This window comes from Bombina bombina, chromosome 9 (assembly GCF_027579735.1).
Source record: "Bombina bombina isolate aBomBom1 chromosome 9, aBomBom1.pri, whole genome shotgun sequence".
NCBI lineage: Eukaryota > Metazoa > Chordata > Amphibia > Anura > Bombinatoridae > Bombina > Bombina bombina.
In genome coordinates, this window is record NC_069507.1 from 21,382,123 (window position 1) to 21,408,572 (window position 26,450).

Genomic DNA, 26,450 nt, shown 5'->3' on the forward strand with positions numbered 1-26,450 from the left:
TCAGCCAATCACAAACGCATACACGTACCATGTGACAGGCATTAGCCAATCACAAATGCATACACGTACCATGTGACAGGCATTAGCCAATCACAAATGCATACACACTTACTCTTGCATATGCTCAGTAGGAGCTGGTGACTCAAAAAGTTTAAATATAAAAAAACTGTGCACATTTTGTTAATTGAAGTAAATTGGAAAGTTGTTTAAAATTGCTGCTCTATCTGAATAATGAAAGTTTAATTTTGACTTGAGTGTCCCTTTAAGAACTAGAATACCTTTGATTTTTGACATCTGATCATATGTGCAGTGATTCTTTTACATAAAAGTATATTTGTACAGTCAAAATCAAAATAGACCTCATGAGCAATTATACTGGAATTTAGCTAAATTGTTTCAGTGGATTGATAAGTGAACATAAGTGCACATTTCACAGTTCATTTAGAAATGATAAATTTTTGCACTTTTTTTTTCTAGCTATTAAAAACCAAGTTACTGGGCAATTTATCCTGAACATGAAAGGCAAGGATACCAAATCAAAGACCTTTATAGAGATGGGCTTAGAGTGGGATTATGCGGCTGAGGATGGCAAAGAGAGTGTTAAAACCAGTGGCCCCCTGCATGAACCCATTGACATTATGGTAAGCACTACGTAAGCAGGGTCTTCTACCGGTAATTGTATCATGTTTTACATTATTATGGGCTAAATCACAAGTGGCGCACTAACTGTTGCGGGCAAGCGATATCGGGTTTTGCGCGCATTGGAAATATCGCGTTCATTACAAGTTAAAACTAAACATGAGAGCGCATTCATATTTTATGCTTGTCTTGTTAGCACGACTGAAACCCTCGCATAAAGGCGAGGGGTTTAAAAAAAGTTGCACTAAACACAACATAAATACATTTTAAAAAACAATTACACTCATATAAACAATATCTGCAGGGCCGCCACTAGAAATTTTGGGGCCCCTGACTTAACCATTAATCAGGGCCCCCCCCCCTCCTTTGACATGTGTAATTTTTGACCAAGTGACTAAAACGTATATGCACTTTATTCTTAAGTGTCTATTTAAACTTGGAAACACACATACACTCACACATAAGGATTCACATATAGACACTAAAGCAGACACGCAAAGAAACACACTCAGACACAGACACCCAATCAGACACTCAGCACTTGTTTACATTGACCTGACAAGTAATGAGGTAAACTACAGTTTTGTAAAAAAAAAAAGGAGATTTAGAAAACAAAATATGTAGTTCTGATTATCTTTTTGTAAAGGAAGATGCCAACTAAATGATGACAACAGCATGCAGTGACTGAAAGAAAGGGCCCTGAACTGCCTAAACAATAATTTAAAGGTTAAATGGTGGATTAGGTGACTTCCGGAAAGGTCTCATTAGTCTCAAAGTCTGTAGAAAGATGTGAATAATCAGTAGTAATATCAAAATGTCCTAAAAAGGAACAGACAATGGACACACACACACACAAACTCAAACTTGCACATACACCCAAGGAAACACCGACAGAGACAGCCTCAGAAAACACACAAAGACATACACACACACACAGAGACACCCACAGAAAACACAGAAAGACATACACACCCTCACAGAGACACCCACAGAAAACACACACCCTCACAGAGACATCCACAGAAAATGCAGACATACACACTCACCCTCACAGAGGCATCCAGAGAAAATACACAAAGACAAACATACACACACCCTCAGAGAGACACCCATAGAAAAAGCTCAAAGACATATGCACACACCCTCACAGACATCCACAGAAAATGCACAAAGACATACACACCCACCCTCACGGAGAGACACACAGAAAAAAAATACATACACACCCATAGAGATACAAACCAAAGCACAAAGACATAAACACAGACACCCACAGAAACACTCACAGGAGGAAACATTTATGCACTTTGCATCCCCTAAATCAACAGTGTGTGACATGCATGATAAAAAAATTGCAGAAATTAAGAGATCACTTTTTAAAGAATCATATTTGTAAATGTGCAAACAAAATTAATTCTGTGAATTCAAAATTGTACATTAATGAGCTGGGTAGATGGCAAGATGAAGAAAAGTACTTTTAAAAGGTTGACACATGTTTGTTTTTTCCCCATTTTCCCCAACCAAGAGCACCACTTCAAATATAGGGGCCTATTTATTAAATGTCTTGCGGACCTGATACGACAGTGCTGATCAGGTCCGACAGACATCGCTGAATGTGGAGAGCAATACGCTCTCCATATTCAGCGTTGCACCACAGGGGGTGCAACGCCACCCCCTGCAGACTTGAGGCCAATGGGCCGCCAGCAGGGCTGTCAGTCAACCCGATCGTACTCGATCGGGTTGAATTCCACCGATTCCTGTCCGCCTGCTCAGAGCAGGCGAACAGGGTTATGGAGCAACGCTCTTTGTGACCGCTGCTCCATAACTTGTGTTTCTGACGAGTCTGAAGACTCGCCAGAAACACGGGCCGTCAAGCTCCATTTGAAGAATTACTTATCTTACATCGCTTTATTAAAATATTAAATATAACATTTAAAAAATATATATATATTAAAGATTATTATAGATACTGTAAAAATTCTAAATAATCCATAGAATATATACTTTTTTGTACAGTATGTATAATAATTTAAAAAAAATATTTTTTTAATAGTTTATATTTAATAGTTCAAAAATGTGATGTAAGATTAGTAATTCTTAATGTGTGCTAACCCTATTTACCCTAAAGTGTGAACTCCAATGCGCGTTACGTATATTTTACATTACTATGTTCTTCACCTTGAAAAACATTACATTTTTATTATTAAATTTATATTTCTATATATATGTGATAATGTAAATGTAAACTAGATATCTTTACCTATATATAGCAGAGCTTTCCAAACTTGTCATGTTGGTGACACACTTTTTAGACCGACACAGTAATTCAGTTGTACCAGCAAACAGGAGGTTAAACTGACTTGTTCTAAGAGATACGGACACATAAATAAATGATATAATAACAATGTATTATTATTATTTTGGCAGTGTGTATGAAAGGTAAGTATTATGCTGTCTTAGCAGCAGTTCTTGTGATTTATAGACGTCAGCTTCTTACTTATGTAAAGTTGTATGTGTTAAAGTAGAAGCAATGTCTCCTTCCATTCCAATCAGTGGCAGATCAGGATAAATGCACGTGCACCACAGTATTCAAAGGGACAAGTAAACCAATTTTTCTTATGTTCTGTCCTGTGCCTGCCCATATTTCCCTCTCCCCAAGGGATGCAAGGAAACCAATCCCCCCAAAACTCTAAAAGCCAGAAGAGCAATTGAATGAATCCCTTCACTAGATTACAAAGAATTTGTGATAGGAAGAACATTAATGGGCAACAGTTTCTTAATAAAGTCTATGAGGCCAAATTATCATATGTCTGTCGGACCTGTAACGCCGCCCCCTGCAGACTCGAGGCCAATCCGCCAGCAGGAGGGTGTCAATCAACCCAATCGTACTCGATCAGGTTGATTTCCGGCGATGTCTGTCCGCCTGCTCAGAGCAGGCGGACAGGTTATGGAGCAGCAGTCTTTGGGACCGCTGCTTTATAACTGCTGTTTCTGGCGAGCCTGAAGGTTCGCCAGAAACACGGGGTGTCAAGCTCCATTCGGAGCTTCATAGATAAGCCCCATAGAGTAAAAATGCCACTCACAATCTTAGACCTGCTGTGCTTAAACCTTGGAAAGGTGGACCACTGGGGAATCTGCAAAAAAACAAAACACTTTAACTTCTGACTTCAGCTCAGCTTTAAGTCACCGCCCTCGGCGAGTCCGATTGACTACTGCCCGTGCTGCAACACACTGCTGTCCCACTCACTGACTACACGTGCAGTCACAAGCCGATTAAGGAGCCTACTCGAGCAGTCAGGAGCCAATGTGCCGCCAAAGCCGACAATGGAAATAGTTTTAGTTTCGGCTGAGCTGCGCCAATAGGTTAAGATGATCTGTGACCCACTAGGTAACAACCACGTGATATGCGTAGCAGGCAGGCGAAAAGTCGGAAAACAAAATAACATTTTTAAAAAATTAAAAAAGTTTGTGCTGAAGCTGGGACACACCTACACACTAATGTGTCACGGCACATAGTTTGGAAAGCACTGATCTATAGGAATAGATATATAAGTATAGGTATATACAGATATACAGAAATATGTATTTACAATAAAAATGGCATTGTTCTATAAGTGAAGAACATTGGAATGTGAAATAGTCATAACTCCTGTCGGTTAGCGGCTTAGCGCACAAGCGATAGGTGTTAGATTTTTTCTTCTGCACTCTCCATTGACTTCTATGGGGAGGATATGGGGAGAATTTGTTAATGGGCAACAGTTTCTTAATAAAGTCTATGAGGCCAAATTATCATATGTCTGTCGGACCTGTAACGCCGCCCCCTGCAGACTCGAGGCCAATCCGCCAGCAGGAGGGTGTCAATCAACCCAATCGTACTCGATCAGGTTGATTTCCGGCGATGTCTGTCCGCCTGCTCAGAGCAGGCGGACAGGTTATGGAGCAGCAGTCTTTGGGACCGCTGCTTTATAACTGCTGTTTCTGGCGAGCCTGAAGGTTCGCCAGAAACACGGGGTGTCAAGCTCCATTCGGAGCTTCATAGATAAGCCCCATAGAGTAAAAATGCCACTCACAATCTTAGACCTGCTGTGCTTAAACCTTGGAAAGGTGGACCACTGGGGAATCTGCAAAAAAACAAAACACTTTAACTTCTGACTTCAGCTCAGCTTTAAGTCACCGCCCTCGGCGAGTCCGATTGACTACTGCCCGTGCTGCAATACACTGCTGTCCCACTCACTGACTACACGTGCAGTCACAAGCCGATTAAGGAGCCTACTCGAGCAGTCAGGAGCCAATGTGCCGCCAAAGCCGACAATGGAAATAGTTTTAGTTTCGGCTGAGCTGCGCCAATAGGTTAAGATGATCTGTGACCCACTAGGTAACAACCACGTGATATGCGTAGCAGGCAGGCGAAAAGTCGGAAAACAAAATAACATTTTTAAAAAATTAAAAAAAGTTTGTGCTGAAGCTGGGACACACCTACACACTAATGTGTCACGGCACATAGTTTGGAAAGCACTGATCTATAGGAATAGATATATAAGTATAGGTATATACAGATATACAGAAATATGTATTTACAATAAAAATGGCATTGTTCTATAAGTGAAGAACATTGGAATGTGAAATAGTCATAACTCCTGTCGGTTAGCGGCTTAGCGCACAAGCGATAGGTGTTAGATTTTTTCTTCTGCACTCTCCATTGACTTCTATGGGGAGGATATGGGGAGAATTTGTTAATGCAGTCGCGATATTTGGTTAGCACGCATGCAAACTTTTTGCGTTCAACTTCTAATATGCATGCAACCCGACACACACAAAAAGCTTACTTCTTTTTTTTTTTTTTGTGATAAAGTGGGTGATAAAAAGCTTACTTCTATTGAAGTTTACGCTTGAGTGAAAACGCTAAACTTGTAATCTGGCCTTATATATGATAAATATGTTCACAAAATGGAAGCACATTGTTTAACTCATAGAGATCAATCCTATTAATCTCCCTAAAACTAACCATCTGGGGAACTGTAAATAAAAAAATAACATTGTCATCCATTTAAGCCCTTAGAATTCCCATGTGAAAACATCAGCAGATTGGCTGATTTTTTATTTATTTTCTAAACCATTCTGGTCCATTAGACGAACCATTGTTTTCATTAGAAACCCCTCTTAAACAGCATAGCAGCCAAATTAAGTTAAATGCAAGAAAATAAGCGACAGCTATAAAAAAAGGCATATTGCAGACTTTTCACCAAGAATGTGTGCATTTGTTTTGTTGTGACTGCCAATTCCTAACGAAAAAAAAAGATATTCATTTTGTTTCCACAAAACAAATATCCAAATAAATACACCAACTACATTTAAAAAAAACCTAAAAAATACTAACAAAAAAAATACACTATTGTAAACAGAAAAAATGTGGCTATTGTCTTCCTGTACATGAAATCTTGTTCCTAAAAAGAAAAAAACACAAAATAACTAAAAAAACATGTTTATTTAAATAACAAACTTACATAATATTCTATTTTACATTATAATCCTAATCTCCCAGCTAAATTAGGTTTTTTTATTTATGGACAAGTTTCATTATTGTGTAGTAGTTTCAATTCATAGATGTAAATATTCAGTAAGAAAGTTATTCTGTGTGAAAGGGAACAAGTTGTGTCTGTTCATTACTTGCTTGAGTGTTTCTCTTTTTAAGTAAATTGCCCACAGTCGTCCCAGTGCCATTTATAAAGGTTGTACGTCTAACAGCAGGTGCTAATTGTGTTATTTTCATTTTGTAATCCCCATAAAAGGTATGTGAGTCATTTTGTATAGGATTTCTTATGGTCTAGAATGGAGCCCATTATAAATCATTAGGGCATCATTTTTCCTGCTAAACAAGCTTAATTTCGTTAGACATCTGCTCCAGCCGAGTTATAGACAAGTGCGAGCAGCTGTTTCATGCTTACGTCTACTTTGCTGGAATTTAATCACAAAGAAAGAATCCAGGCAGAAATATGTACAGAATCCTGAAACTGATCTATGGATCGTACTTTACACCTGTTATCATTTGCGCCTCATTAGATCCATACTCCGCGTATACATCAAGCTCTGAGGTGCATGGCAGCTCTCACTGTATTCTAAACAATAAAGTGATGAAATCGTTTGGGCTACTTCCAGCTGAGATTGGCAACAAATCCCAAATATGATAATAGTGATATATAGCTACATAGCTGCAGAGTTGAATTAACATTTGCAGGAATGTTAATGACATTGTTTTATGGTGCTTTATGTCTCAGGATAAGTAATAATCATTGTGTACTATCACTGGAAAATGAGTATACAAATTCCCCTGTAAAGAGTGAGAATTCCTTGCTAGTGAAGCCTACAGTTTTTCACCTACAATAAAGTGAGTTGTATTCCTGATGAACGGCCAGAGTACATTTTACCGTTCTTTGTTCAGCCGTTGTTGTAGAATTAGACACTTGTGATCCAGGAACAACAACCGTTCTCTACAACACAGTGTAGTACTTCAGCTAATCACCAGATTCACTCAGCACTCTGGAAGCTTGGATGGCAGCCTGGGGGCCCGAATCACTCTACAGAGCCACCAGTTCTTAAACTATAACTATGGTGAACTCACATTAAAGAGACAGTATACACCAATTTTTATACAACTGCATGTAATAGACACTACTATAAAAAAGAATATGCACAGACACTGATATAAAAATACAGCATAAAACCTTTTAAAAACTTACTTAGAAGCTCACAGTTTAGTACTGTTGATGAGGTTAGGCTGGGACACCCACTGAAAGGGGCTGAGAAAGCAGAAACAGCAGATACTCCCCCCTTCCCCTTCTCTTCATATGAAAAGACAGATTATGCAAACAGTAGCAAGTAGGAGTCTGTAGACATCAGTATACATCTGACACTTTGGGTCTTGGTTAGGAGTCTGAAAATCAGCACAATGTTATAAAAAAATAAGCAAAACTATAGATTGTTACAGAAACACTCCCAGATGGGCTATATAAATGGATTATCTACAAAACATTTAAAAAGAAAAAGCTAGCGTACAATGTATCTTTAAATATACTTTAAAAATAAATAGTGCTTATGCCACCCGTCATGAACCCCCAAAAAATGTATTTTCTGATACAGATAGAGCAAACCATTTAAAAACATTTCCAATGTACTTCTCTTATCAAATTTGCTTCGTTCCCATGATATTCTGTGTTGAAGAGATACCTAGGTAGCATCTGGAGCACTATATGACAGGGAATAGTGCTGCCCTCTAGTGCTCTTGCAAAGAAATAATATTCTTGCAGTACTGCTGCCATATAGTGCTCCAGTGGCCCGGCTCCTAAGTATACGTTCCTGTTTTTCAACAAAAGATACTAAGGAAACAAAGAAAAAATGATAATAGAAGTAAATTAGAAAGTTGCTCTATCTGAATCATTAAAGAGAAATGTTTGGTTTCATATCCCTTTAAGAGGGGATCGGCAAAACAAAGACAGCGCACCTTGATTCAAGGTAAAACTGGTAACAATTTAATCAAAACATTAAAAGTTGTGCTGGCACTTACTAGAAGTCAGAGCAGTAACAAAGGATCAGAGGGTCTCCGTATTACTGTCCCTCCGACTTCAACTGATGTCAGAATACAGTCAGGGCTTTCGGTCCAATCGTGACTTCTCCTTAGCTCACTCCTCTCCTCCTCTACGCGTTTCATCCACCCTCTTAGTGGACTTTCTCAGGAGATCTGGAGGGACTGTAACACGGTTACAGCCATCAGGTTCGCTGGAAACATAAGTTAAGTTGCAGCGGTCTTAAGACCGCTGATCCTTAACTTATCCGCCACCTCTGAGGCGGCGGACGGCAATCAGCTCGATCGGATACAATCGGTTTAATTGACACACCCTGCTAGCAGCCGATTGGCCGCAAATGTGCAGGGGGCAGCATTGCACAATCATTTCACTAGAAATGCTTGTGCAATGATAAATGCCAACAGCATAATTTATCGATGTGCGGTGGGCATGACTGCCCGCATATTAGTAAATCGGCCCCTTTGACTTCTAGTAAGTTTTAATGTTTTCATTAAATTGTTACCAGTTTTACCTTGAATTGAGGTGCGCTGTCTTTGTTTTGCCTATCCCCTTTTGTAGTCATTTTGCAATTTGAGGATGCCAGCAACACATCTCGGCTATCACAGCAGCAGCTTGATTACAGTTTCCACGGCCTTTTGAGGATTTCGTCTGTGTGTATAGAATCGAACTTTGCTAACTACAGCTGCTGATGCAGTGAAGAGACAAGTAAATCTTTCTAGATCAGGGACATGTTCATATATACTGCACTTTTAGCGCCGATTTAACAACCCCCGTATCGGCCCCAATGTAACTGTATCCGTGGGAACCTTCAAGCTTGCCGGAAACAGGAGTTAAGAAGCAGCGGTCTTACAGTGAATGCAAATTTTGTATGTTATGAAAGTAAAATTAAATAGTTAATAAGTATATTAAAAAAAACGCCACTTTAATTTTCTCATAAAATGTGTAATAAAATTTTTATATACATTTCTAAATATCGGTCTTTGTCTATACCTGCTCCTCCCACTGTCAACTTCCTTATTCTGTGCAATATTACGTATACAGCGGTCCCAACCGCTGTTTACATAGTGGCAATGCGCGCTCCCGTCTCTGCTAATCACTGCGCATGCGTCAAACCCCGATTCCGCTGTCAATCAACATAGTATTCAGTGAATCAATACATTCACTGAATACTAGCGTTGGGTAGCGAAGCAAAGCATATGATCCTCATCCCCGTAATATTCCCAAGTTGTATTTTTAATAATATATTAATAGTAATAAAATTTGGTAATCAATGGTTAAAATAAACTTTATATATATATATATTAGAAAAATGTTGCAATCATAAAATAAATCTTTATAACAATAAATATATACATTATTCATATGTGATTGTAGAATACGGAGCCCCTTTAAAATTAAACTTACCTAGCGCTATAAGATTTCTTGAATGAATTAATGAAGTCCGAGAATTTTCCAATTGCGCATGCGCAAAATGTGAACGAGCTTCAGAGTAAAATGTAGGAAGAGCTGTCTAACGCAAGCGCAATACGGACGCGTGACGACACAGAAAGGGGTTTGGTCCCCCCGTGGTTAATCCAGTTATTGGTTGTAAGGATCGTGCATACAATCGCACTGAGTTAGCGAAAATGCCGGGAGGAGGATTACAATGACGGGTGCAAGGCTATAATCAATAAAAAATCACGGTAATTACAATGTTTTTAAAAATTTCATGAATTAAACTCATGTTATTTATAATTTACTGTTACGCCGAACTTTAGAGAGCAAGCTGACTTTACATTCACTTTAATACCTCTGAGGCTGCCGACATCAATCCTCCCAATCAAATACGATCAGGTTAATTGACACCCGCTGGCCGTGAATCTGCAGGGGGCGGCATTGCACAAGCAGTTCGCCAGAACTGCTTGTGCAATGTCAAATGCCGACAGCATATGCTGTCGGCATTCAGTGATGTCTGGCGGACATGATACGCTACAGCATATCATGTCCGCCAGACATTGATAAATCGGCCCCTTATTCTCTGAGTACATTTTGATGCTGTTTTTGTATTTCCAATTCATATCCCTTTAACTGTAATATAGAACAAACCAGAGTATGTGGGAACAGGTGCTAAATCAAATCCATTCTAATATACCATAAAAATGTTTCAGTCTATTAGAAGTGCAGTCATTTGAATTAATTAAAGGGATAGTAAAGTCAAAACTAAACTTAAAGGGACATTAAACACTTTGAGATGGTAATATAAAATGATAAATTGTATATAATAAAACAACTCTGCAATATACTGTCATTATTTATTTTGTCCTCTTTGCCTGTAATTCCATTCTGAAATTGTGAGCTTTTCAGTTCCTGTTAGAAATGGAAGTGCAGAACACTGTTAAATCCAGCACAACCATTGGCTGCACACTCTAATAACCTATGTATAACGGTCCCTAATTGGCCACAGCAGAGAAGGTAACACAAGTTACAATATGGCAGCTCCCAGTGTTTTATAGACACTAAAACTTTACTCTTATTTTGTCATTTTTTAAACAGCTAATGAAACTTTAAAAAATACATCTACATGTTAGTTATTTTCTTTGAATGCATCATTCTATCTAGCATGTATTTAGTGTTTAATGTCCCTTTAAATGAACTGTAATAAATCACAATTTTTTTTAAACAACTTTGCAATTTACTGCTACTATCAATTTTGCTTAGCTCTCGTGTTATCTTTTTATAAAGAGTAAATCTGGGTGAGCTCAGGAGTGTGCACGTGTTTTTAGCAATTTGGCAGCAGTGTTTGCAACAATGTTTATAGCAATTCTATACATAGGCCTCTATTTAACAAGGTCTGGCGGACCTGATCCAACAGTGCGCATCAGGTCCGCCAGACCTCTCTGAATACGGAGAGCAATACGCTCTCCATATTCAGCATTGCAACAGCAGCTCACAAGAGCTGCTGGTGCAACGCCGCCCCCTGCAGACTCGCGGCCAATGGGCTGCCAGCAAGGGGGTGTCAATCAACCCGATTGTAATCGATCGGGTTGATTTCCGGCGATGTCTGTCCGCCTGCTCAGAGCAGGCGGACAGGTTATGGAGCAGCAGTCTTTGTGACCGCTGCTTCATAACTGCTGTTTCTGGCGAGTCTGAAGACTCGCCAGAAACACGGGGCGTCAAGCTCCTTTCGGAGCTTGATAGATAGGCCCCATAGTTTCAAACAGTGCAGCATAATTGCTTAAGACATGAGCACACACCTAAGCTCACATTAGCCTACCTTGCTTTACTCTTCAACAAAGCAAATGTTATAATATAGGTAAATTGGAAAGTCGTATAGAATTGCACGCTCTATATGAATCATGCATGTTTAGTTTGGGTTTACTGTCCCTTTAAGCTGTCAGACTTACGCATGCAATGTAACAGATTTGTTTTCTTAACTTGAGATATGAACATTAAAAAATGACGTACAAAGCCAAGATGTGCCATGCAAAATAGGCTAACATTTGTTTTGTAGTAGTCACGACTGTCAGATTAGATTTAATAAAAACAAACAAAACAAAATGCAAAAAGACCCTTCTGATAGTTTACAAAACATTTACCGGGGTCACAATGAAAACCAAGTATTTTTTTGTGCAATGTGAAACTGAAAAGAAGAAAACTAAAGTGAAAATGAAGTTGATGGATTGTGATGTTTTACTGTGAAATCATTGATGGTTCTACAGGGGTGCAATAGAACTCTACAGTATTTTAGATTGTACCCCCCATTGTGCTGAGAAGGAGGGAAAAATAGACCCTCCCAGCTGCTTTTTCTTCCTGTTTAGCCACGCCCATGACCATCTAGCCACACCCCTAGCCTTCCAGTAACACTACTAACATGCTTTCCTGACTCATGATAAGAGTTTGACCCCCATTAATCGATTCCTAGAATTGTGATTAGAAGACCTAGCAAACCAATTTGTAAAGCTCTTGTAAAGGTATTAAATAATATCACGTGACACATAACAGTCCCACTGATAGGTAAAGCAATTTTATTATATCACTTTGTATTTTAGTAAACTGTGAAGGCAGCAGGCAGAAACAAATATTTGTTATGTTCAAATAATTGCTTCCAAGTTTTTGGAAGAGGTTTTAGCTGTGCATTATAAGACTCAGCAGCACAAACTATTTACAAGCTATTCTAGTCTTACTGGAAAGTTTAAGTACTTGGTAATTATTTTGCTTTATTGTGTTGGAACATAGAGTTTGCCCTGGGGCTGCTAAGGCAGTTACTATATTTATTAAAGGAAAACACTGAAGTCTTTTGATCCTTTCATCTTAATTACAAAAATAACAAAACGCCAACACCAGTAATAGATCACCTGCAATATTCACCATGTACGTCCTACACTTGGCTTTTCTGCTATATACATACAGCTTCATTAAGCTCCGCCTCTCAGGATGCTCAGGGCAAATCAGCTGTAACATGACCATAGCATCAAGAGCATGACTACTAAGGGCCCAGCTGAGGCAGGGCATAGCCGTTCTAGGTGCCCACCCTCCAGCCCTAATTAGAGATTTTATACAATATAGTATCTATTATTCAGGTATGCTAAATATTTAGTGCTTATGTCTGTACAATATCACTATTAGGAGATTGTGTTGCTTTGGGAGGGATAGTATTGAAATAATAGGGGGAGTCCTGCCTTCCTAGTGAGGAATAGTTACGCCGACATACAGAAAGAGAAGCGCTCTCTCAGGAACCAACAACAGCTCAATAGCTTGTTCTATAGCGATTTACCATCTGAGAGCAGCTTCTTTTAGCCCAATACGGCTTCTCACAGAAAAGAACTTTCCTGAAGTATATCAGCCTGATCCCTCCTAACAAGTTCAGTCCAGCCCCACAATACCAGGCATTCCCTCTATGAACAAGGAACATAGCAAACCCAGGTGATTGTTTGCTTGGACCTCATCAGTGAGGTGCAGTCATATTCCTCTAAGCACTTTGGGCAAGGAGTCTTAAAAGAGCTACAAGTTTGAGCTTGTGCAATGTGAATCGTTTTTTGCAATGTCCTCAAAGTAATCTGTTGCCCGAGGGAAATGAGGCACCCTTGCTATCTGACATGGATACTGTATCACTCACTATACTACCATAAGCACAAATATGAACCACTGACTTGTAATCTGAGCGCTATGGATTGCGCACTGGGAATTTTCATTCTCCATACTGTTCGCATCTTTGAGCTTTAGGCCTATATTTGTAAAATACTGACGCAGTGATATAGAATATAGCATATAATGCTTATTTTCTGCTTTGTGTGTGTTTCATGTCCTTCTGTATTTAGATGGAAACATAGCCTAAGAAACGGCTAGATTGCGAGTTTTGCGTTATGGCTGAAAAAGCCTCATAGCACTGCTTTTTCACTATCGCTGGTATTACGAGTCTTGCAGGTATATCTGTACCGCTCATTTTTTGACCGTAACGCAACTTAACTACTGCAGCTTTCAAAAAGTCATTTTTCAATGGGACTTCCATAGCGCCGGTATTACGAGTTTGCCTGGGAGGCCAAAAAGTGAGCGGTAAAGCCATAACTACAAGATCTGTACCGTAAACTGAAAGTCAGTAGTTATGGGTTTTACGCTACAAAGCCGTAACATAAAACTCATAACTAAAGTGCTAAAAAGTACACTAACACCCATAAACTACCTATTAACCCCTAAACCGAGGCCATCCCGCATAGCAAACACTAAAGTAAAATTATTAACCCCTAATCTGCCACTCCGGACATCGCCGCCACTATAATAAACATATTAACCCCTAAACCGCCGCACTCCCGCATCGCAAACACTAGTTAAATATTATTAACCCCTAATCTGCTGCCCCCGACACCGCCGACCCCTACATTATACTTATTAACCCCTAATCTGCCGCCCCAACCTCGCTGCCACCTACATTACACTTATTAACCCCTAATCTGCCGCACCCAACCTCGCCGCCACCTACATTACATTTATTAACCCCTAGTCTGCCGCCCCTAACATCGCCGCCACCTACCTACATTTATTAACCCCTAATCTTCCACCCCCAATGTCGCTGCCACCCACCTACACTTATTAACCCCTAATCTGCCGCCCCCAATGTCGCTGCCACCTACATTACATTTATTAACCTCTAATCTGCCGTCCCCGACATCGCCGCCACTATACTAAAGGTATTAACCCCTAAACCTAACCCTAAAACCCACTAACTTTAATGTAATTAAAATAAATCTAAATAAAACCTACTATTAATAACTAAATAATTCCTATTTCAGACTAAATACTTATTATCGGAATTAAAGGTGAAAAAATCCTATTGTCTGAGGCAATTAGCCAATAGGATTGAGCTTCAATCGTATTGGCTGATCCAATCAGCCAATAGGATTGAGCTTGTATTCTATTGGCTGTTCCAATCAGCCAATAGAATGCAAGCTCAATCCTATTGGCTGATTGCATCGGCCAATAGGATTTTTTCACCTTTAATTCCGATTGGCTGATAGAATTCTATCAGCCAATTGGAATTCAAGGGACGCCATCTTGGAATGACGTCACTAAAAGGAATCTTCATTCTTCAGTCGCCGTTGTCAGAAGAGGATGCTCCACGCCAGATGTCTGGAAGTTGGAGCTGCTCCGCGCCGGATGGATGAAGATAAAAGATGCCGTCTGGATGAAAACTTCTTCCGGCTTCGTTGAGGACTTCTTGACGCTTGGATGAAGACTTCTGCCACTTCGTTGAGGATGTTGGGTCTTCAAAAACTGTAAGTGGATCTTCAGGCATTAGTGTTAGGTTTTTTTAAGGGTTTATTGGGTGGGTTTTATTTTTAGCTTAGGGTTTTAAGCAAGGAAAAATAGCTAAATGCCCTTTTAATGGCAATGCCCATCCAAATGCCCTTTTCAGGGCAATGGGGAGCTTAGGTTTTTTTAGTTAGGATTTTATTTGGGGGGTTTGGTTGTGTGGGTGGTGGGTTTACTGTTGGGGGGTTGTTTGTATTTTTTTTACAGGTAAAAGAGCAAAATGCCCTTTTAAGGGCTATTGGCAGTTTAGTGTAGGCTAGGGTTTTTTTTTTATTTTGGGGGGGCTTTTTTTATTTTGATAGGGCTATTAGATTAGGCATAATTAGTTTAAATATTTGTTCATGTGTTTCTTATTTTGTGTAATTTAGTGGTTTTTTTTTTGTAATTTAGTTAATTGTATTTAATAAATGAAATTGATTTAATTGTAGTGTAAAGTTAGGTTTTAGTGTAACCCAGGTTAGGTTTTATTTTACAGGTAAATTTGTATTTATTTTAACTAGGTAGCTAGAAAATAGTTAATAACTATTTACTAACTATTCTACCTAGTTAAAATAAACACAAACTTGCCTGTGAAATAAAAATAAAACCTAAGATAGTTACAATGTAACTATAAGTTATATTGTATCTAGTTTAGGGTTTATTTTATAGGTAAGTGTTTAGTTTTAAATAGGAATTATGTAGTTATTAATAGTAGGTTTTATTTAGATTTATTTTAATTACATTAAAGTTAGTGGGTATTAGGGTTAGATTCAGGGGTTAATACCTCTAGTATAGTGGCAGCGATTTTGGGGATGGCAGATTAGGGGTTAATATGTGTAGGTAGGTGGCGGCGATGTTAGGGGTGGCAGATTAGGGGTTAATAAGTGTAATGTAGGTGTCGGGGATGTCAGGGGACGTCAGATTAGGGGTTAATAAGTATAATGTAGGTGGCGGCGACATTGGAGACGTCAGATTAGGGGTTAATAAGTATAATGTATATTGTTGCAAGTTAGTACCGAGCAGCTCTTACCGCAAAACTCGTAATCTAGCCGTATAATAGTTCTATAAATTAAAGGAACATAAAAAAGCAAGAACAAAATGCTCTTACAAGGCATTTTATTATCGCCCTATTGCTTGTACAGAACTATAGGATTAACCCCTGCAGTAGTTTTAAGCTTAACTGTGTAAACATTCGTTTGTTCTGTAAATATTACAGTGTATCAGGTATAAAAAAACAATATATGTAAAAACTCAGAAAAAGAGATGCAGCAAATAGAGAAAAGTGCACTGCATAAATATATTTATTTATAGTTATGATCTTTATTGTGCTTTTGAGTTTTTTACATTTTAAAATACTTGACTTAAAGGGACATAATACTCATATGCTTAAAGGGACATAATACTCATATGCTAAATCACTTGAAACTGATGCAGTATAACTGTAAAAAGCTGACAGGAAATATCACCTGAGCATCTTTATGTAAAAAAGGAAGATATTTTACCTCACAATCTCCTCAGCTCAGCAGAGTAAGTTCTGTGTAAAAAGTTATACTCAGCTGCAGGTAAAAAAAAATGAAGAAATGAACAGCAGCCAATCAGCATCAGCAGTGCTGAGGTCATGAACTCTTACTGTGATCTCATGAGATTTGACTTAACTCTCATGAGATTTCATTATAAACTTCCCTAAACTGAATAGGGAAATAACATGTGAGTGCATGAGGCTCATCCCTTCAACTGTCCCAGGACAGACATACTAATATGCTGCTTAGAAATCCTTTACAATGGGATGTGGCTACTGAGGAACTTTTGAGGTAAAAAATCTTTCTTTTTTACATAGAGATGTTCAGGTGATATTTTCTAGTCGGCTTTTTACAGATATGCTGCATCACTTTCAAGGGTGTAAACATTTAGGTATTATGGCCCTTTAAATGTCTCTTCAGCCGCTATTTTTGTTGTGGTTATTCTTCATTCACAAAATGGAACATACCTTTCAAAGAGACAGTAAACACTGAGATTTTTCTATAAAATGTTTAGTTATGTGTAAAGAAACAACTTTGCGATATATTTTCATTATTCATTTTGCCCCTTTTTCATGTAATTTAGTAGACTTGTGCACAGGAAAACAAATTCAGTTAGGCCAAATATTTGTTGCTTGTGCTATTCATTATTCTTTTAGTTTTAAATGAAACAAATACTGAATATTCATAGTAGTATAAAGCTACAGATTAGCTTTTTAATCTGTAGCTTTGTAACATTTATATTTGCTTAAAGGGCCATAATACCCAAATGTTTAAACACTTGAAAGTGATGCAGCATAGCAGTAAAAAGCTGATTAGAAAATATCACCTGAACATTTCTATGTAAAAAAGAAAGATATTTTACCTCAAAAGTTCGTCAGTAGCCACCTCCCATTGTAAAGGATTTCTAAGCAGCATATTAGTGTGTCTGTCCCGGGACAACTGAAAGGATGAGCTTCGTGAACTCTCATATTATTTCACCAATCAGGTGAAGGAAGCTTACTATGAAATCTCATGAGAGTTAAGTCAAATCTCATGAGATCACAGTAAGAGTTTATGACCTCAGCACTGCTGATGCTGATTGGCTGCTGTTCATTTCTTCATTTTTTTTTTTTTTTACCTGCAGCTGGGAGCAGCTGAGTATAACTTTTTACACAGAACTTACTCTGCTGAGCTGAGGAGATTGTGAGGTAAAAAATCTTCCTTTTTTACATAGAGATGCTCAGGTGATATTTTCCTGTCAGCTTTTTACAGTTATACTGCATCAGTTTCAAGTGATTTAGCATATGAGTATTATGTCACTTTAAGAAAATGTTTAAAAAAAAAAAAAGAGCTAGCAATTGAAATGGAGGAACCACCAGTACCACTAATCGCAAGGCTTACTTGTATATGTGCATTGTGTTGCATGTGATATTGCTAATTCAGTAAGAAATAGTAATAATGTTATATTTAATAGTTCTACACAACAGTGTGTTATTGGTCGGTTTTGTTCTATTGATATCTGTGCTTCTTGCAGGCCATACCCCAGGAGGAGGAAGGAAAAATCAGCCTGATGTACAAGTACATTATTCACGAGGACCTCCTGCCCATGCTCGGCAGCAATAATGTCCTATTGGAAGAGATGGAGTCATATGAGTGGGCCCTGAAAAGCTGGTCCCAATGCTCTAAAGCCTGCGGGGGAGGTAAGGGTGCTAAAACTGCTTAAAGGGAAATAAAGATGTAATACAAAAACTGTAATGCATTAGAGCATCTTCTTGTTACAATATTGCTTGAATATATATATGTGTGTCTGTGTGTGATTAACCTTTGCGTTTTCACGCCATCGCTGAAGTAACAAACCATTGTCAGTCTGAACCTAAACACCAGCTGGTAACAAATGATGGCTACTTCAGAGATGGCTTGAAAGAAAACATGTAGCGGCCAAAGAAAACTTAATTCTGGTGAATGGACCATTACACATCTCACCATTACCATGTTGGATATTAATATCACATTTTTATTAACAATGTAATGAATATTTTAATAATCTGATAGTACATTCTTTATTCCTTTGTAGGTATTCAGTACACCAAGTATGGTTGTAGACGAAAGGGAGATAACAGAATGGTTCATCGCAACCTTTGTGATAATAGCAAAAAGCCAAAACCGATACGTAGACGATGTAACCTGCATGAATGTTCACAGCCTGGGTATGTAACTTCCATTAATTATAGTAAACCACTAATAAAAATGGAAAATCACAGAGAGTATGGAAGAGTATGGTTGTCTTTTTATAGGAGAAACATTGAATAGTGAGATACAGTTCAATGCAGAAATGTAAACCATTTGTAGTTCTACTTTATCACAGCCCCTCTCCTCCTATACACAAATCCATCAGCTAAAATAGTGGGCAGGTTTTTAATAAAATAATTTCATAAGTATAACTAATATAATTGTATTTTAGTGCACTTAAAAGACAGACATGAATGTCTGTATTTGTCAATATCAATTTAAACAGCTTTATTTATTTTTTTAGTGAAAAATATTTCCAACATGTTCCAATACTGTTTTTTTTTATAGACGTGATTGAATGTTTTTGAGTTTCAAGACCATTTGAGAAAATACTATGAAATAAAAAAAGTGAGAGTTATATTGGAGGAAACAGACAATAATGAATAATGACGGATCTGTATTTCTAATATGTCTAATGTGCACCACTGCTAATAGTTCTCTTTGTAAACAGAATGCCTGTGGGCTTGTGTTTTTGCTTGCAGTTGGGTTGCAGAGGACTGGGCAGCCTGCAGCAAATCGTGTGGCAAGCTGGGTGTTCAGAGCAGAGTGGTTCAGTGTATCCAACGTCTACAGAATGGGACAAACAGGACTGTGCACACCAAGTACTGTACTGCTGAGCGGCCAGAATCCCGGCGCTCATGTAATCGATTATCTTGTCCATCACAGTGGAGAACTGGCGCCTGGTCTCAGGTTGGTATTAGCGATAGTGTGTTCCCGGGTATAGGGTGATTTCTTCTCCCTGGACATGATACTTTAACCATAATATAAGCAGGGTGGTTTACTTACTGACATAACTAGCGGCTCCTGCTTAGCACGGGTGTCATAAAAGCTACAATATTGTTTGGTTGCATTTTTGCTGCCACTGGGCTCAATAAATGCTATTTATTGAATCAGACAACTGCACAGCTACATTCTTGTTTCTCATTGAAATGAATGAATGTCAGATCTCATGTTTTTATACATCTCAGGTCTACATTCCAGTCTTCTAGTTTGTCTTGCACAACCCTCTAACTTAACGGCTCATTTTTGTCTTTCTTACCACTGTCTTTTCAATCCATTAGGAGTGCATCTGTTTGAATCAGTTGGTTTGCGTGAGTTCTTTGTAAAACCTATGGCAGATCATAACGACAACAAATATCACTATTAACCATTCCCTGTTTTATTTTTGTGTGCATTTATGTAATTGGCCATAGATTTAATAGTAATTCAGAATGTCAGCTTTTTTTTTCTCCTGGACTGAAACACCAGTGGGTCCTTAATGTATTGTGTCTACATTTTCCCAGAGGAAGTCACATGAAAAACTTTAGACAACAAGAATTTCTTATTAATAGAAATAGATGCTAGTTTGAAAATGGCTTCTACTGTGCTGCAAAAGCTCAATCGAAATAGATCTAAGACATTAGCATGGACTTGTAGTAGTTTCTGGTAAGAATAATAGAAATGGTCATTAATATAATTTGTTTCTCTATAGTGTGCAGGCGCACTCAATATAATGTGCAGGTGTACTCTCTATAATGTGCAGTTGTACTCTCTATAATGTGCAGGCGCACTCACTATAATGTGCAGGTGTACTCTCTATAATGTGCAGGCGCACTCACTATAATGTGCAGGTGTACTCACTATAATGTGCAGGCGCACTCAATATAATGTGCAGGTGTACTCTCTATAATGTGCAGTTGTACTCTCTATAATGTGCAGGCGCACTCACTATAATGTGCAGGTGTACTCTCTATAATGTGCAGGCGCACTCACTATAATGTGCAGGCGCACTCAATATAATGTGCAGGTGTACTCTCTATAATGTGCAGGAGTACTCACTATAATGTGCAGGCGCACTCAATATAATGTGCAGGTGTACTCTCTATAATGTGCAGGCGCACTCACTATAATGTGCAGGCGCACTCAATATAATGTGCAGGTGTACTCTCTATAATGTGCAGGAGTACTCACTATAATGTGCAGGCGCACTCACTATAATGTGCAGGCGCACTCAATATAATGTGCAGGTGTACTCTCTATAATGTGCAGGTGTACTCTCTATAATGTGCAGGCGCACTCACTATAATGTGCAGGCGCACTCAATATAATGTGCAGGTGTACTCTCTATAATGTGCAGGTGTACTCTCTATAATGTGCAGGCGCACTCACTATAATGTGCAGGTGTACTCTCTATAATGTGCAGGCGCACTCACTATAATGTGCAGGCGCACTCAATATAATGTGCAGGTGTACTCTCTATAATGTGCAGGAGTACTCAATATAATGTGCAGGCGCACTCACTATAATGTGCAGGCGCACTCAATATAATGTGCAGGTGTACTCTCTATAATGTGCAGGAGTACTCAATATAATGTGCAGGCGCACTCACTATAATGTGCAGGCGCACTCAATATAATGTGCAGGTGTACTCTCTATAATGTGCAGGAGTACTCAATATAATGTGCAGGCGCACTCACTATAATGTGCAGGCGTACTCTCTATAATGTGCAGGCGCACTCAATATAATGTGCAGGCGCACTCACTATAATGTGCAGGCGCACTCAATATAATGTGCAGGTGTACTCACTATAATGTGCAGGTGTACTCACTATAATGTGCAGGAGTACTCTCTATAATGTGCAGGTGTACTCACTATAATGTGCAGGAGTACTCTCTATAATGTGCAGGTGTACTCTCTATAATGTGCAGGAGTACTCTCTATAATGTGCAGGTGTACTCACTATAATGTGCAGGAGTACTCTCTATAATGTGCAGGCGCACTCACTATAATGTGCAGGAGTACTCACTATTATGTGCAGGTGTACTCACTATAATGTGCAAGTGTACTTACTATAATGTGCAGGTGTACTCACTATAATGTGCAAGTGTACTTACTATAATGTGCAGGTGTACTTACTATAATGTGCAGGTGTACTCACTATAATGTGCAAGTGTACTTACTATAATGTGCAGGTGTACTCACTATAATGTGCAGGAGTACTCTCTATAATGTGCAGGTGTACTCTCTATAATGTGCAGGCGTACTCTCTATAATGTGCAGGTGTACTCTCTATAATGTGCAGGCGCACTCTCTATAATGTGCAGGTGTACTCTCTATAATGTGCAGGTGTACTCTCTATAATGTGCAGGCGTACTCTCTATAATGTGCAGGCGCACTCAATATAATGTGCAGGTGTACTCACTATAATGTGCAGGTGTACTCTCTATAATGTGCAGGTGTACTCTCTATAATGTGCAGGCGTACTCTCTATAATGTGCAGGCGCACTCAATATAATGTGCAGGTGTACTCACTATAATGTGCAGGTGTACTCAATATAATGTGCAGGTGTACTCTCTATAATGTGCAGGTGTACTCTCTATAATGTGCAGGTGTACTCTCTATAATGTGCAGGCGCACTCTCTATAATGTGCAGGTGTACTCTCTATAATGTGCAGGCGCACTCTCTATAATGTGCAGGTGTACTCACTATAATGTGCAGGTGTACTCACTATAATGTGCAAGTGTACTTACTATAATGTGCAGGTGTACTCACTATAATGTGCAGGAGTACTCTCTATAATGTGCAGGTGTACTCTCTATAATGTGCAGGAGTACTCTCTATAATGTGCAGGTGTACTCTCTATAATGTGCAGGCGCACTCACTATAATGTGCAGGTGTACTCACTATAATGTGCAGGCGCACTCAATATAATGTGCAGGTGTACTCTCTATAATGTGCAGGTGTACTCACTATAATGTGCAGGAGTACTCTCTATAATGTGCAGGTGTACTCTCTATAATGTGCAGGAGTACTCTCTATAATGTGCAGGTGTACTCACTATAATGTGCAGGAGTACTCTCTATAATGTGCAGGCGCACTCACTAAAATGTGCAGGTGTACTCTCTATAATGTGCAGGTGTACTCTCTATAATGTGCAGGTGTACTCACTATAATGTGCAGGAGTACTCTCTATAATGTGCAGGTGTACTCAATATAATGTGCAGGTGTACTCTCTATAATGTGCAGGTGTACTCACTATAATGTGCAGGAGTACTCTCTATAATGTGCAGGTGTACTCACTATAATGTGCAGGAGTACTCTCTATAATGTGCAGGCGCACTCACTATAATGTGCAGGTGTACTCACTATAATGTGCAGGTGTACTCACTATAATGTGCAGGAGTACTCTCTATAATGTGCAGGTGTACTCACTATAATGTGCAGGCACACTCAATATAATGTGCAGGTGTACTCTCTATAATGTGCAGTTGTACTCTCTATAATGTGCAGGCGCACTCACTATAATGTGCAGGTGTACTCTCTATAATGTGCAGGCGCACTCACTATAATGTGCAGGCGCACTCAATATAATGTGCAGGTGTACTCTCTATAATGTGCAGGAGTACTCACTATAATGTGCAGGCGCACTCAATATAATGTGCAGGTGTACTCTCTATAATGTGCAGGCGCACTCACTATAATGTGCAGGCGCACTCAATATAATGTGCAGGTGTACTCTCTATAATGTGCAGGAGTACTCACTATAATGTGCAGGCGCACTCACTATAATGTGCAGGAGTACTCTCTATAATGTGCAGGCGCACTCACTATAATGTGCAGGTGTACTCACTATAATGTGCAGGAGTACTCTCTATAATGTGCAGGTGTACTCACTATAATGTGCAGGAGTACTCTCTATAATGTGCAGGCGCACTCACTATAATGTGCAGGTGTACTCACTATAATGTGCAGGTGTACTCACTATAATGTGCAGGTGTACTCACTATAATGTGCAGGAGTACTCTCTATAATGTGCAGGTGTACTCACTATAATGTGCAGGCGCACTCAATATAATGTGCAGGTGTACTCTCTATAATGTGCAGTTGTACTCTCTATAATGTGCAGGCGCACTCACTATAATGTGCAGGTGTACTCTCTATAATGTGCAGGCGCACTCACTATAATGTGCAGGCGCACTCAATATAATGTGCAGGTGTACTCTCTATAATGTGCAGGAGTACTCACTATAATGTGCAGGCGCACTCAATATAATGTGCAGGTGTACTCTCTATAATGTGCAGGCGCACTCACTATAATGTGCAGGCGCACTCAATATAATGTGCAGGTGTACTCTCTATAATGTGCAGGAGTACTCACTATAATGTGCAGGCGCACTCACTATAATGTGCAGGCGCACTCAATATAATGTGCAGGTGTACTCTCTATAATGTGCAGGTGTACTCTCTATAATGTGCAGGCGCACTCACTATAATGTGCAGGCGCACTCAATATAATGTGCAGGTGTACTCTCTATAATGTGCAGGTGTACTCTCTATAATGTGCAGGCGCACTCACTATAATGTGCAGGTGTACTCTCTATAATGTGCAGGCGCACTCACTATAATGTGCAGGCGCACTCAATATAATGTGCAGGTGTACTCTCTATAATGTGCAGGAGTACTCAATATAATGTGCAGGCGCACTCACTATAATGTGCAGGCGCACTCAATATAATGTGCAGGTGTACTCTCTATAATGTGCAGGAGTACTCAATATAATGTGCAGGCGCACTCACTATAATGTGCAGGCGCACTCAATATAATGTGCAGGTGTACTCTCTATAATGTGCAGGAGTACTCAATATAATGTGCAGGCGCACTCACTATAATGTGCAGGCGTACTCTCTATAATGTGCAGGCGCACTCAATATAATGTGCAGGCGCACTCACTATAATGTGCAGGCGCACTCAATATAATGTGCAGGTGTACTCACTATAATGTGCAGGTGTACTCACTATAATGTGCAGGAGTACTCTCTATAATGTGCAGGTGTACTCACTATAATGTGCAGGAGTACTCTCTATAATGTGCAGGTGTACTCTCTATAATGTGCAGGAGTACTCTCTATAATGTGCAGGTGTACTCACTATAATGTGCAGGAGTACTCTCTATAATGTGCAGGCGCACTCACTATAATGTGCAGGAGTACTCACTATAATGTGCAGGTGTACTCACTATAATGTGCAAGTGTACTTACTATAATGTGCAGGTGTACTCACTATAATGTGCAAGTGTACTTACTATAATGTGCAGGTGTACTTACTATAATGTGCAGGTGTACTCACTATAATGTGCAAGTGTACTTACTATAATGTGCAGGTGTACTCACTATAATGTGCAGGAGTACTCTCTATAATGTGCAGGTGTACTCTCTATAATGTGCAGGCGTACTCTCTATAATGTGCAGGTGTACTCTCTATAATGTGCAGGCGCACTCTCTATAATGTGCAGGTGTACTCTCTATAATGTGCAGGTGTACTCTCTATAATGTGCAGGCGTACTCTCTATAATGTGCAGGCGCACTCAATATAATGTGCAGGTGTACTCACTATAATGTGCAGGTGTACTCTCTATAATGTGCAGGTGTACTCTCTATAATGTGCAGGCGTACTCTCTATAATGTGCAGGCGCACTCAATATAATGTGCAGGTGTACTCACTATAATGTGCAGGTGTACTCAATATAATGTGCAGGTGTACTCTCTATAATGTGCAGGTGTACTCTCTATAATGTGCAGGTGTACTCTCTATAATGTGCAGGCGCACTCTCTATAATGTGCAGGTGTACTCTCTATAATGTGCAGGCGCACTCTCTATAATGTGCAGGTGTACTCACTATAATGTGCAGGTGTACTCACTATAATGTGCAAGTGTACTTACTATAATGTGCAGGTGTACTCACTATAATGTGCAGGAGTACTCTCTATAATGTGCAGGTGTACTCTCTATAATGTGCAGGAGTACTCTCTATAATGTGCAGGTGTACTCTCTATAATGTGCAGGCGCACTCACTATAATGTGCAGGTGTACTCACTATAATGTGCAGGCGCACTCAATATAATGTGCAGGTGTACTCTCTATAATGTGCAGGTGTACTCACTATAATGTGCAGGAGTACTCTCTATAATGTGCAGGTGTACTCTCTATAATGTGCAGGTGTACTCACTATAATGTGCAGGAGTACTCTCTATAATGTGCAGGTGTACTCTCTATAATGTGCAGGAGTACTCTCTATAATGTGCAGGTGTACTCACTATAATGTGCAGGAGTACTCTCTATAATGTGCAGGCGCACTCACTATAATGTGCAGGTGTACTCTCTATAATGTGCAGGTGTACTCTCTATAATGTGCAGGTGTACTCACTATAATGTGCAGGAGTACTCTCTATAATGTGCAGGTGTACTCAATATAATGTGCAGGTGTACTCTCTATAATGTGCAGGTGTACTCACTATAATGTGCAGGAGTACTCTCTATAATGTGCAGGTGTACTCACTATAATGTGCAGGAGTACTCTCTATAATGTGCAGGCGCACTCACTATAATGTGCAGGTGTACTCACTATAATGTGCAGGTGTACTCACTATAATGTGCAGGTGTACTCACTATAATGTGCAGGAGTACTCTCTATAATGTGCAGGTGTACTCACTATAATGTGCAGGAGTACTCTCTATAATGTGCAGGCGCACTCACTATAATGTGCAGGTGTACTCACTATAATGTGCAGGTGTACTCACTATAATGTGCAGGTGTACTCACTATAATGTGCAGGAGTACTCTCTATAATGTGCAGGCGCACTCACTATAATGTGCAGGTGTACTCACTATAATGTGCAGGCGTACTCTCTATAATGT

The 26,450-nt window shown here is 39.3% G+C and overlaps 1 protein-coding gene across 2 annotated transcripts in view; it reads left to right on the forward strand.

Annotated features, from left to right (window-relative positions):
* ADAMTS14 (ADAM metallopeptidase with thrombospondin type 1 motif 14) overlaps positions 1-26,450 on the forward strand; it is a 265,871-nt gene that overhangs the window by 224,746 nt on the left and 14,675 nt on the right. For both annotated transcript variants that reach the window (XM_053691940.1, XM_053691941.1), the window contains exons 16-19: positions 478-641; positions 18,018-18,183; positions 18,558-18,690; positions 19,255-19,462. In XM_053691940.1, the coding sequence (XP_053547915.1) occupies positions 478-641; positions 18,018-18,183; positions 18,558-18,690; positions 19,255-19,462 (671 nt within the window). The remainder of the gene's footprint in view (positions 1-477; positions 642-18,017; positions 18,184-18,557; positions 18,691-19,254; positions 19,463-26,450) is intronic.